Genomic DNA, 13,113 nt, shown 5'->3' with positions numbered 1-13,113 from the left:
AACTTTTTGGGAGAAGTAACTAGGAACTATAACTAATTACTTTTTTTTTTTAAGTAACGTGCCCAACACTGATGATGACAACAACAACAACAACAATAATAATAATAACGCTTTATTTTTGTCGTTATTATTATTATTATTATTATTATTATTATTATTATTATTATTATCATCACCCCGTAACACAAATATCACCTGTTCTATTTTGTTAGTGGTCATAGAGCGCCATCCTGTGGATATTCCCTTGGCATAAGCATTGTTTTCATCCGAGCAAATACTTATCTTAATAACGTATATTTTGCATTTATAAAGTTCATAAAGTGACTCTTCTGTATATGAAATTGTAAACTGTGTAAATCATTGATTTTATCCAGCTATTCAGTTCATAGCGAATGGCTCTTAGTGCAAATGGATCAGGACCCTTGTGCAAGAATGAGCGCTTCCGATGCTTGCGCTCGCGCATCCGAAAGCGCACCGAGCTCCGCCGAGGTCCCGCGGGAGCTTGTTAGTGTTAGCTGCCGGGAGCGACTGCAAGCAGGTGGGTAATGGAGGTGCACGGCCCTTAATGGACGCCCGGGGCTGCGGCTCCATTATGCATGCTCAGAGCGCTCCTAGGGAGCAGATGGGAATTGGAGGATTGAAAGACGTTACCATTGATTTTCAGTTTCTGCTGAGGAACAAGGCTTTCGTAGATAATTTGCATTTGTGGTGCATTCAGGCAATTCAAGCTGTCTAACGGGCGGATAGGACTCATGAAACAGAATATAATACCCCTTATCTTAAATTTATATGCCCATAAAATGAATTTTGAATGTTCCACATTAACCACTTTAACAGTGAGCACCCACCAGTTTTGCAAGCTCGGCAGTTAACTATTAAGTGATACAAAAACTGTTACACTTGTGATTTATAATTTTTTATGTTTTTTTGATGATTGCATGTATATGCAATATATTTATGCATCTGAATATACACGATCACACAGAAAGTATTCACTGTAAAGGATTCTCAGGAAAAAGTTGCATTATGTTCTGAAAGGAGCAAAAAAAAATAAATCAGTCACCAAAGGAAGTGAGAATACTGGGTGAGGGGTGTGTTTTGGGGAGGGGGGGGGGGGACAGGTCCCTGTGAGAGAACCCACAAACACTGTCACATGACCTAGTTGGAGCTCAGGCCCAGGGTGTGTTGTGGTCACATCGAACAAAGACTCTTGTCTTGTGCAGATGCGGTGTGTCAGGAAGGCTTTGGTGAGCCACTGTAGACCAGCGTGAGGATGGACATGCTGTAGTGAGCAGACCTTCCCTCATTGCACTCGAAGCAGGTTTGATTCAAGTTCTTCTGCTGCTGGACGTCTGACTTTTCATTGATGTTACCTTCATGACAGGTATGGAAGATATCTGTTACAAAATTGCTTTTTCTTGTTTGTTTGCACTGTCACTACAACTACAACACTTTCACATTGGAAAAATACGCCACTTGTGTGATTTTTAATTATTTGAAGTATTGAAGTGTAATGTTTTCATATCGCACACACAATGCGAGAAGATCGTTTGAAGTACAGCATGAATTGAGGTACCCATTATGTCCATGAAGTTTGGGCCACCTGTCTTAAGATGGGACGACCCATGTAGAGGGTTCAGAATTGTTCTGACTTGCACGACTGAAGGAGAAACAGTGTGAGTGCAGAGAGCCAGAAGCACATGGATGCTTAGAGGAGTCTGACAGTTTTTAATTGAATGGGATTAATTTCCCTTGGCATAATAGAATAGAAGTTACAGCCTTGTTTCCTTTAGAATACCCACGCCCCGCCTTGGTGCTGCTGTGTATGACTGTGTTCAGTCTTAACCCATCTGCAGACCCCAAATGACCTCCTTTTTCCCTGCCACACATTTCCATTTGGCACAATGGCCTGTCACCGCTGAAAGAAGGTTGAAGGTTAGTGAGAGTGTCAGCATTTTCCCCAGGGATAGCTGGTGTACGTCGACTTTCTATCAGCCGGTCTCAGATCACATCACTGACCAAACACCCCAAACGGGATTTTTACTGGTAACTACTTACTGGTAACTTGAATCAGACCTACTAAGTTAAAAATGAGCGTTGCCCTTCCTGGAGCCCATGCCATTCACAGAGTGCACACCCAGATTCTTTTAAGCAGTCCATACAAAATCTCATGCATTGTATAGCCTCTACACAATGTATTGTTTAAAGGTACAAGAGTACTATTTCCATTCATCTGTGTATCTCCATATTTGCTTAACTAGACCATATTATCATTTACTTCCTGTTTTTTGAATTTGGTCTAGATTTAGTCCAGTTCCTCACCAGCCTGGATTCACTGATAACAGCGGCATACTATTTAAGATCTCAGTTTTCGTCAGACTTTCTCACCCACAAAAATACAGCACAAAATACAGATGGACACATACGTGAAAACACAAGTCTTCCCCATCTTGCAGAATTTCTGTTTTGCTGTTGTTTCAGAACCAGCTAAAGACTCAAACGAGCATTTGTGCTCTTCAAACATTAGACCCTGAATTTTGGATAGTTCAGCACAAAGACTGTTGCTTAGCTGCATAAGAAGGGTTGTTTCATTGTGTTTGTGCATCTAACCAAATAGCACACCGATGGAGATTTTTAAGTCATAGAACTTTTAACAAGAATATACAAAAATTGGAATCGTTGTGTTTGTAAATTTAATAGGCAAGTGTTTACAGAATTTTATTTAGTGTTGACCTGAATAAATCTTTTGAAAATGAAACAAATGGAAGATTATTCTCAACACCACACTTTGCATAAAGACACATTGTCTTTTTTCTGTTTTGAACTTCTTAAATTTGTTATAATAATTTTTTTCAACTGTGCATTGAGGATATCGACATTTCTTGATAGTTGATTTGCTAGGGAATCTGATTGATTAGGTTCCGATTGGTTGCGGCATTGTAAGTGGAAGGAAACCATTTTCTGCAGGGAATGTTGTACTGGGTATAACTAAACCACGTCATTAGGGTTTTGAGTGGGTCAGATACCCTGAGGATTACAGAGTATTCTGAATACTGATTTTAATCTGCAATCTACATAATGCACCTTCCACATTAAACCCTTTCATTTGGACCATGCATCACTTCCTAAGAACTAGGCTTAAAGTCGCTATTTATTCCATGATGGATATTTATTTAATAGTGGAGAATACCTACATGCGAATCCATCTAATCTCCATCCAATAGCAAGCCGCAGACATTTTAAATAAAAAATGTTTTTACTGTCGCACAGCACACTGGGCATTATATAGTATAGTATAGCATAGTACATCATAGTATAGTATAGTACAGTATCGCATAGCATAGCATAGCATAGCATTGTATAGTATAGCATAGCATTGTATAGTATAGTATAGTACAGTATCGCATAGCATAGCATAGCATAGCATAGCATTGTATAGTATAGTATAGTATAGTATAGTATAGTATAGTATAGTATAGTATAATAAACTTCCAACCCAGCAGTTGTTTCTTGGTTGGTCTAGTTGTGCTTCTGCTGAAAACTTCCTCTACTTGCTAATGTTATTATTTTTGTGGTTTGGTGTAAAATGGCACAAACAAAGCTGTCCCAGTATCATCTGTGGGCTTTTAGCTGGAATGTCAGCTCTGCTCACACACTTTCTCCCACAGGTGTCTCCCAAGACTCCATCACCCCCCCTTCCGATTCATGAGCCAGCAGGATGCTGCAGTCCTCGCACTCTCAGAGAGGCTCATCGTCGCCTCCTACAGGGGCCAGGCAGAGAATGTTATTCAGCTCATCAACAGGGGTGCGCGAGTGGCTGTCACCAAGGTAACTAGGAGAGCAGCTTGAGCCACGCAGCAAAAGCAGTGCATGTCAGGCTGACGGGACAGCATGCGCAAGCATTTCTATGGCAATGTCAGTTCTTTCACTGAACGTCAGGTTGTTGTATGAAGGTTGTTGGTTCTAGTCCCTGCAGGAGTTCTTCTGTATCCATAAGAAAGATAACTGCAGCCTGAATTGTTCCAGAAAAATATTTGTAACTTTGTAAACATAATCTGCTTTACATATAAACAAAAACAATGCCTACATTTATACTGTATAACTCATATATTTATGTAATTTGTGCTAGAGAATAGAATTTGTTAATTGCTGCTTTAGAATTCTCTGTCCCTGTTCTTCTCTAAGATTAAATTCCATCATATTATAGTTTGCTGCGAAATTTTATATTTGAGAATTGATTAGATCAGATATGCTGATAAAAGTTTAAGAAATATTTAAATATATTTTAAGAAATATTTAAAATCTGAAAACGACAAACTCATTACCCAGATCATTCACTGTTGTGAAAATCGCACAAAATGAACCATGTATTGCTACTTTTCTTCAGCCATTCTCACTTTTTCCTATAACTCAAAGCTCTCCGTTATTCCCAGAAAAAACTGTATTTCGCCTGTATCTCTTGGCTCCGCTCCCTAGTAAATATGCATGCATGAAACCGAATTTTCAGCTTGAAATTCACTTTTCAAAGAAGAATAAAGGAGCAAATAAAATAGAATAAGAATACAAGTATAAATGAGGGGAGAAGTCTGTCATCTGAGGACTGAGGAAAGAAAAAAGCTTGAAAGCATTTTCAGACTTTGCTCCTTCCCACTGAATTTCCCGCATTCCATATTTTAGCCAATTTATCTACCACATTGCCTTATTTTCTTTGTTATTTTTAAATATTTTTTATTTGTATTTTATGAGGTTGTTTTGAGAGCATTTCACGGCTTGCATTTGGAACTCTAAATATGAATGTGTATGAAGTATTGTTAAGTAAAAAAAAAACAACATAACAACAACAATAATAATAATAATAATAATAAAAAAAACAAAACAACAACAATAATAATAATATAATAATCTCCATAAACAATTGTTGGAAAAGTGGTGACAGGAATTTCCCAAAAATTCTCTTACCCTCTGCATTGATATTTGATGCTAGATAAAGTAAGATTTAGATTCTCTGTCTAGCCTTTAACAAGGGGTTTAACATGTTGTTTACCAGGAGCTCATGAGAAACTGGATTTTTCCGGCTGACAGATTGTGTCTGGCATCTCATGTGGTGACATGTGATGCCGTGGGGAGGGGGATGGGTGGTGGGGGCTTCAAATGGTGATGCAATCAGGCATGGGGGCCAACAGGCTGCCATTATTTTTTCTGTGTCCCCAGTATGGCCGCAGCCCCCTGCACCTGGCCTCGCATAAAGGTCACACAGAGGTCGTGCGTATTCTGCTGCAGGCCGGCTGTGACCCAGACATAGAAGATGACGTACGTCCAGACCCTGCTCTTTCACTAGTTACTTATTTCAATGTAAAATGGCCTAAAATTGTGTTTTGTTTCCTCAGTATTGTACAGTGTAACTCTTGGGAATCATTTAGATCTACGGTACATTATTAGAATTTCTTCTAGAAAATGCACTGCATTAACTGTTTGTTTTGTTCTGCAACTACTACTGCAGATCAAACACAAAATCAAGCTATATACACTTTCAGGCCAGTCCCAGTAAGAAAATGTCCTGCTTGACCTTCAGAATTACCCCCCTAACCCTCTTGCTGATCATTTGATTGTAATATATATAACACAGAAATGGAAACAGTTGCTATTAGACTGACCTCTAGTGGCCAAGGATAGTGTTTTCTGGGCTATTTGCAACCAGTTGTCTATTATTACAAGTTAATTACTATTATTCTGCGCTAACAGCTTGAGATTCTGAAAAGGTTCAATGAATTATAATCAGAATTGCACTTAAAATAAAATGTAAAATCTCTGAACCAAGCTCTGTACCTTGTCCCTGCTACAGGGCGGACAGACAGCCTTGCATAGGGCTGCTGTGGTGGGGAACACGGTCATCATCAAAGCCCTCATCCAGGACGGCTGCAGCCTGGACAGGCAGGACAAGGTGCGTACTACAGCCATGTGGTCCACCACAGACAGGTGTGGCGTGCTGTGTGCACTGTAACTGTTATTAAAGGAACCATAGTGGAAACCTAATGGTACCTGGGAACAGTCCATTTGCTAAAATAGTCTTGTGGTAGTATACTAGCCTGAATTGCTCAGGTACAAAGAAATATACGCTTAGATCCATACCAGCAACAGCAACAGTAATAATGCATAACAACAACAAAACAACAGTAATAGTAATAATAATAACAACAATAAAACAATAATAATCATAATAACAATAACAACAGAACAATAATAGTAATAATACCACTAAGAACAACAATAGTAATAATAACAATAACAACAACAATATAGTCATAATAACAACAATAATAGTAACAACAACAACAAAACAAAAATAGTAAACAACAACAACAATAATAACTCACAGATTCAGTTATTATTCTGTTTGACAATCACGCATAAGGGATGTGTGTCAGTCTTACTGTTTGTTTTTGTTGTCGTTTCCATTTCTGCTCTGCTTAGGATGGCAACGCCGCTTTGCACGAGGCCTCCTGGCACGGATTCAGTGAGTCTGTCAAGCTGCTGGTCCGAGGAGGAGCCAATGTTCACGCCAAAAACAGGGTGAAGAGGACAGAGACAAACAGAGGAGAGAATAGTGTGCCTGAACCTGAAAGCATTCATGTTTAGCTTTTAGTGCAAGTTGTTTTTTATGCAGACGGAGAATGACTTTTTGTTTTTTTAGATGTCTGAATTTGGTTGCTAGGGTACAAGCTTAGACATTTGTGCCTTCTCTCCCTTGGTCTTCAGGGGGGTAACACAGCTCTGCACCTGGCGTGTCAGAATGGCCGTGCAAAGACCTTTCAAGTACTGCTTCTAGGGGGGGCCAGACCTGACGTCAAGAACAACGTAGGTTTCGGTTTTTTAACTATAGGATGCAAATGACCAGCTGTATTAACCTAATGAATCATCATTGCAAATATACACAAGTCAAAAGTTTTTATACACCACAGGTTTTTACCACTTATCCATTATTTTCATAAACTGCAGGTTTTTTATTCTTTCTAAGCACTGGAAAGTTAAGTGAACAACCATAAATGAAAATATAATTAAGATAAAACAAGTTTTCTTTATAACTTAGAAAGAGTACGTAACAGTACATGTCTGACATCCTATTACCTGGTTCTGTGGTGACGACATCGTCAAATTCTAGGCTGTCCTTTAACTTTAAATGCATCCCATGAAACAGTGCAGTGTGTAATGTCCCTTGTAGAAAGAATGCCTCGAATTTGCTCTGCTCTTATAACTGCTAGAGGAGGTTACCTTGATGAATCAAAGATATGACATTTTCATGCTAATAAAGGTACTCAAATGGTGAATATACTGTAAATTTATTTGTTAGCAAAGAATATTGAGTGTATTTTTAGTGAGTAACATGCAAATGTAGAAAATCTCAGTGTGCGCAAAAACTTTTGCCTGGTAGTGTATTGTCTTTACAGTAGCAGTAAGATATATGTATATAATAATTATCGATTTTGATTCCAGATAGGCGATATGTGCTTGCACGTCGCCGTCCGCTACAACCATGTGGCAGTGGTTAAGGATCTCCTAGGTGCCTTCATGTCTGTGGATGAGCAGAATCAGGTGAGCATGTGTGCCGTGTCCCAGTTCTGGCCTGCTCTCGAAGGTGAAGCATATGGTGCACAGCTGGAACCTGCCAGACACTGCAAATGAATTATTTGGGTCTTCGTGTAGCGGTGACTCTTATCCAATATGTCAGCCAACATGAAGCACCCCCTTCCAGCACTGATATATGCACTGTATCTAGCTAACAGTTAGCATAGCGTCATGCACCGTGTACCCAAGGGCCTACTCTATAACCCTAGTAATGACACGTAATTGAAGTGTGTGTAACAACTCTCTCCAAACAGGTGGGGGACACTGCTCTCCATATTGCAGCCTCACTGAATCACCGGAAGGTGGCCAGGCTCCTCCTACAGGCAGGGGCTGGAACTGCAGTCAAGAACGCTGTGAGCAACTACACATTTACCTCTTCGTCTTCATCATCCTCTTCTTTAACATGGGGTTCTAATTTTACTTCATAGTCTTATTAGCAGAGGGAGATTGTCCAGAAAGTAAAAATCCAGACCACGATTTTGCTTTAACCAACCAGTTGAGTACTCTGTGACTGTGATTCTATATACTCAACTGGTTGGTTGAAGCAAAATCGTGGTCTGGATTTTTGCTTTCTGGACCAGACCTATACTGCTTATTAGACCCCTAATGCCATAGGCTGGGGAGCACAGAATGGCCAGAAGTATGACCTCATGTTCTGTGTGAAGGCAGGTCAGACCGCTTTGGACCAGGCCAGAGAACACAACAGCCCAGATGTGGCCGTGCTGTTGGTCAAAGTCACCCAGGTCAGAGGGCAAAGGTGTACAGTAACTGCAAAAAGCACACCAGACATCCTCATGGTTCTTTACATCATGTTGTCATTTCTTCCAGGTTCCATCCGTAAGGAAACAGAAAGACAAGCTAAAAGCGGAAGGGCGTGCAAAGTCCGTCATGTTTGCCAAAACGGCCACGAGAAAGGTGAGGAACACAGTCCTGGGGCACGTCTGGTCTGCTGAGGGGTCTCCAGAATGTTCATCTCTGGCAGGAACAGTGCAGAAACAGGCTAAACATGGACGCAGCTTCTCTTTTTCCAATGCAAAAAATTATGGTTTGCAGGTGCTCTGTCTGTCGCAGGTATTTCTTCAATGTAGTCCAGTGGCTTGCATGCAGTAGGCTAACTGGAATTTCTAAATTATCTGTAATGAGATGGACTAGGATCCTGTCCAGTAAATTTCCTTCCCTTGTGCCAACTTTGGGGCATTTGGGGGGGGGGGGGGATTGAGGTCTCCACCCATTTAAGAGGGTCCAGTGGGTTGTATTGGCTGGTTTTGATTGTTGGGGGGCTTACCCCCCCATACCCCCATCATTTACATCCATGCCCTAGGCTGCAGCAAATTAAGCAGCAAATTTAAGACCCTTAAAAATAAGCATGCAAGCCTCTGTCTGAATGATATTATGAAACATGTTTGTTTCAGCCCTTCCTATTGGATCCCAGCTCCAAAATGAAGAACAGGCCAGAAAAATATGTACACAGGATGAGCAAACTCACACCCCCTCCTCCGCCCCCCCAGCCTCCCCACAGTGTCAGGGCCTACCAGCTTTACACCCTTTACCGCAGTGAGGATGGCCAGATCATGCAGGTATGTATAGATATGATCCAGTGCTGGAAAGGTTTGACGCTTTAGCATTTAACATCATCTATGGTTGCTTAGCTACGATATCACTGGTAAAAAAACTGCAGTGGCGTCTCTTCAGGCTCCCATGCAAGGCTGCTGCTGTGAGCCCCTCATCAGCAAACTGGAGAACCAGTTGGAAGCCACCAAAGAACTGATGAAGTCAGAGATACACACCATCCAGGAGCAGATGAACGCAAAGCTGAGGGAGATAGACCACAGGAACCAACTCCAGGTAGCTTCAGGTTATACAGATCTCAAACAGAACAGAAGCAACTATCATTACAGTTTGAACAGCATTTAGATGGTTAAATCTCTAGCATTATATCTGTTCTGTCTGATACTCAATATCAGTATCCAATCTGACTATAGCAACTGAAAGAAACCTTGAAAGAAATTCCCTACACTCCCGTCCCCTGCAAACTCGTCTGTTACTGTCAAGTCACCAGAACAATCAGCCAGACACAGTGAATTAAATGCTATTATGCTCTGATGTGGCTAGATCAAAGTTTTGGACAAGAGGAACCAAAAGCAGGTAGCACTGGAGGGAACCGAATGCCGTCGCTGGATTGACCAGAGGAGCGCACTGGAGTTACTGGGGGAGGAGAGCAGACAGGTAGAAATGGTGCTTTTTAACAGGACAGCATGCATTACAATAGGTGGCTGACCACAGTATGCCGGACATGCAGAAGATGGCAAGCTTGTAACATTCAGTCAGACTACTGTTATAAAGGGTTTATGAATGCTTATAATCAGGTTATTAATCAGGTTGTAACCCTATGTAAGTTGTTAATAGACAATAATAGACATTTTTTTAATTATTATTATTTACTACCATTTATAAGTGGCAAAAGGGAGCGTTATTGTAAAGTGGTTTATATGGTCGCTAAAATAAAACACAATATCCAGGGCTGGAAATTATGGTCACCCACTCACCTGAGGCGAGTAATTTAGACAAAGGGCGAGTGCAAAAACTCGAAAAGTAGCCTGTTGGCTAGTAAAAAAATTACTTGTGGGACTGCATGTTTTTATTTAAATAGCCCAGTTGGCTAGTAGCAAAAATTTTTAACTTCAGCCCCTTGTAATATTACCCTGTTCTTTGCTTTAGTGAAGAGTTTGGGATAGAATGACGAATGGGGAAATGAAAAGTGTCCGCAGTGATTTGGGGGCCAACGCAGAGCGCCGCAGAATTACATACGGATGTGAGCATTCACAGGCGGCCATGGTGAAGGAGATGAAGAGATGGTGCCAGCTGAAGATCCAGGACATCGAGGCGTGCCTCTCCAGAAACCAGCAGAGTCAGCCGCCCTGTGGAGGGGTCACCCCAGGGGCGGAAGCTGGGTGTCCTGCTGTATTGCCCGATGTCCCTGGAGGTGCTCAAATGGCAGCATCTGGTAAATTGTGTTAGTGGGAGATCCATGGTGGCGCACAAGCCCCATCTGGTGAAGAAGCAGCTGGGAAACAGACATTAGAAGAGCGCAATAACAGCATCATACCACTAGGGGGTGGTGAGTCTGTGTGGACTAGGGTGCAGGGCACAGAATTTCAGCAATGAACCTGAACATTCTGGGGATTCCCTTTGCAGAGGCATATGAAAAGCCAGGAGAAAAGGGGGGGCATTTTTTAGGGGAGCATGAACTTGTTTTAGTGTAAAATGTATTAAATAGCAAAGTTTAAGAAAGCAGCCCTAACTGGTTCAGTTTTAGTGTGATTTGTCTCAGACTTTGACCAATTCCAGATCTTCACGCATAACATGTGTCTGCAAAGTTTGAAAAAGATCCCTGAAATATTTTTTGAGTTATTGTGCCAAAAAGTGTCTGCAGGCCAGTTATGTTAATAAGTGAGTTTTTATAGTTTTTGATAAACTGTATGTTGCTTGAGTAACTTGTTCTCTTGCGATGTTTCAGCAAACGGTCAGAATCAGGAGACGGCCATTTCCATGAATAAGCAACTGCCAGAAACTCCCCAAATTGTCCGACCCAAGAAGCAGAGTCTCCATCAGGGCCAGAAGGATCCAGTTCTGTACAGACCTGGAGTCGGACATAGACGTGAGGGCCAAGTGTGCAGAGGACGCCACAGAGAGCAAAACTCCAGGAAGATCAGGGGGGACTTTGGCGGGCAGAACGGGGGAGAAGCAGAGGGCTGTGCCCCCCCCCTACATGAGCACGAGGGCACGCACAGAGAGGAGGAGATGCGGAGTTTCTTCAAGGCTGTCTCTGCACAGATGGATCGCTGGTGCGAGAGGAAAGCCCAGGAGACTCGCCGGCAGGTGGAAGAGAGGGTCCAACAGGACCGGGCCACCCTGCTGCGAAGGATCAGCACCCTGGAGGGTGAGATAGAGCTGCTCAGGACCAGAGCATGCAGGGGAACACTACTAACGTGACACCACATGCTGACTGGTGACATAAATGCAAAAATAATGTAATGTGAGGAATGTAATATAAACCAAAAAAAAAAAGGGTGAACTGGGGCCAATGTGTGGCTCACTTGCTTCCCACGATCAGAAGGTTCTGGAGCCAGAAGACAGATATTGCTGCTGGGATGCTGCATGCTCTGGACCACAATGAAAAATGATAGGTTCAGAGAGATAACCAATCAGGTTGTAGAGGAGGTGGGTCCAAGCAACTAGAGGAGGTGAAACAAACCAATCATATGTCTTATGCGGAGAAAGGTTCCACCTCCTCTGCAGTCTGACTGGTTGTCTCTCTAAATCAATCATTTTTCTTTGCCCTCAGAACACTTTTGTGTAAGTAAAACTCCCACGAGCTGTTGGGCTCCTGATAAAGGCCAGTCACCCCCAATTGCTCTAGGGCCGCTGTATGCGGGCTTGACCCTACACTGTGACCCCCCAAGCTTGCCCTCCACCCCATCACCAGGATGAATAATGTATTACAATATTAATGTCTGTAAAGCTGGAGATGCAATAGTAGTAAAAGTAATAAACTATATAGCCATAATATTGTCATTATTTTTTCGCGGGGAAAGCAAAAAAAATAGGTCAACGGTGTCAACATGAATGCTTTATTGTTAACATCATTGTTAACTTGATGAAAGACTTTCATTGTTTCCTGCAGGCTCTGTACCAGCTAAAAGAACTTACTGTCATGAAGAATCTTTCTTATGCCGATTATTTGACAGAAAACATCTACCTTCAAATGTAAAATGACTGTCTTGCTGCCTCATATCTCTGCCACAGGAATGATAAAAAGATGAACGGACGAATAGCAAGATGAAAAGTTGGGTAGAATCACAGTGTGACCACAGTGTGAGTTTTAGTCATTGCCTTTACATCATCGTGCATATGTCAGTGAATGGCAAGGAAGCGAGTCCCAGAAGTACTTTGGGGTCTGTCTTTTGGACCTTGGTGCTATCAGCAAACTGAACAAACAATTGTATTCGTTCTCTGAGGATAAATATTGTTCATGCTGTGACAACTCAGGCTGTGTCCCAAAAACAAGGAAAAAAACATTCTATACCAAAAATAAAAGCTAAGCTGTGCTTCCTGAATGTAGTTAGGCATGTTAAAGAGCTTTTTGATAACACAGCGATGCCGTGTGACATCTGGCATACGCTCCTACGCCCCTCCCATGAATCAAAGTCAATTCAATCTCCCATCAACCTGAAACGCTGTCCAATGGAAAGATAATTAAATGCCTGTAGGGGGTGGGGGGCAGGCTAGTAATTTGATGTAGGTCCATGATGCAAAGTTGTCACAGAGCTGCTGGTGCAGAGAGCCGGATCCATTTCAGTGTGATGTACCTACATCTTGGAGTGTCAGTTAATGTGCAGTTACCTTTTCTGGGCCTGTTACTTTGCATGTCACCAATGTGTCACCCATTAATATACTGCAGGCAAGCAAAGAAGGGCTATTTCTGCATGT

General features: G+C 41.8%; 1 protein-coding gene across 5 annotated transcripts; it reads left to right on the top strand.

The window, feature by feature from the left end:
* The first annotated feature begins 479 nt into the window (after positions 1–479).
* Positions 480–12,190, top strand: LOC111857917 (ankyrin repeat domain-containing protein 6-like). 5 transcript variants are annotated; one of them, XM_072698817.1, is made up of 16 exons: positions 480–538; positions 1,224–1,384; positions 3,669–3,828; positions 5,212–5,310; positions 5,843–5,941; positions 6,472–6,570; positions 6,757–6,855; positions 7,492–7,590; positions 7,878–7,976; positions 8,289–8,366; positions 8,452–8,538; positions 9,036–9,200; positions 9,316–9,468; positions 9,736–9,849; positions 10,450–10,627; positions 11,141–12,190. In XM_072698817.1, exons 3-16 carry the CDS (start codon positions 3,706–3,708, stop codon positions 11,614–11,616), a joined length of 1,968 nt encoding a protein of 655 aa, XP_072554918.1. In that variant the 5' UTR covers positions 480–538; positions 1,224–1,384; positions 3,669–3,705; the 3' UTR covers positions 11,617–12,190. The 5 variants fall into 5 exon arrangements, 4 of the variants coding, with proteins under 4 accessions (XP_072554918.1, XP_072554919.1, XP_072554922.1 ...); XR_011982418.1 differs by lacking the exon at positions 480–538 and having other exon boundaries at positions 1,187–1,384; positions 10,450–10,741; positions 11,141–11,245; XM_072698818.1 differs by lacking the exon at positions 480–538 and having other exon boundaries at positions 1,187–1,384; positions 10,450–10,606.
* Positions 12,191–13,113: the final 923 nt, after the last annotated feature.

This window comes from Paramormyrops kingsleyae, chromosome 14 (assembly GCF_048594095.1).
Source record: "Paramormyrops kingsleyae isolate MSU_618 chromosome 14, PKINGS_0.4, whole genome shotgun sequence".
NCBI lineage: Eukaryota > Metazoa > Chordata > Actinopteri > Osteoglossiformes > Mormyridae > Paramormyrops > Paramormyrops kingsleyae.
The sequence above is the reverse complement of the archived record's forward strand: the minus strand, read 5'-3'. Positions and strand labels throughout refer to the sequence as shown.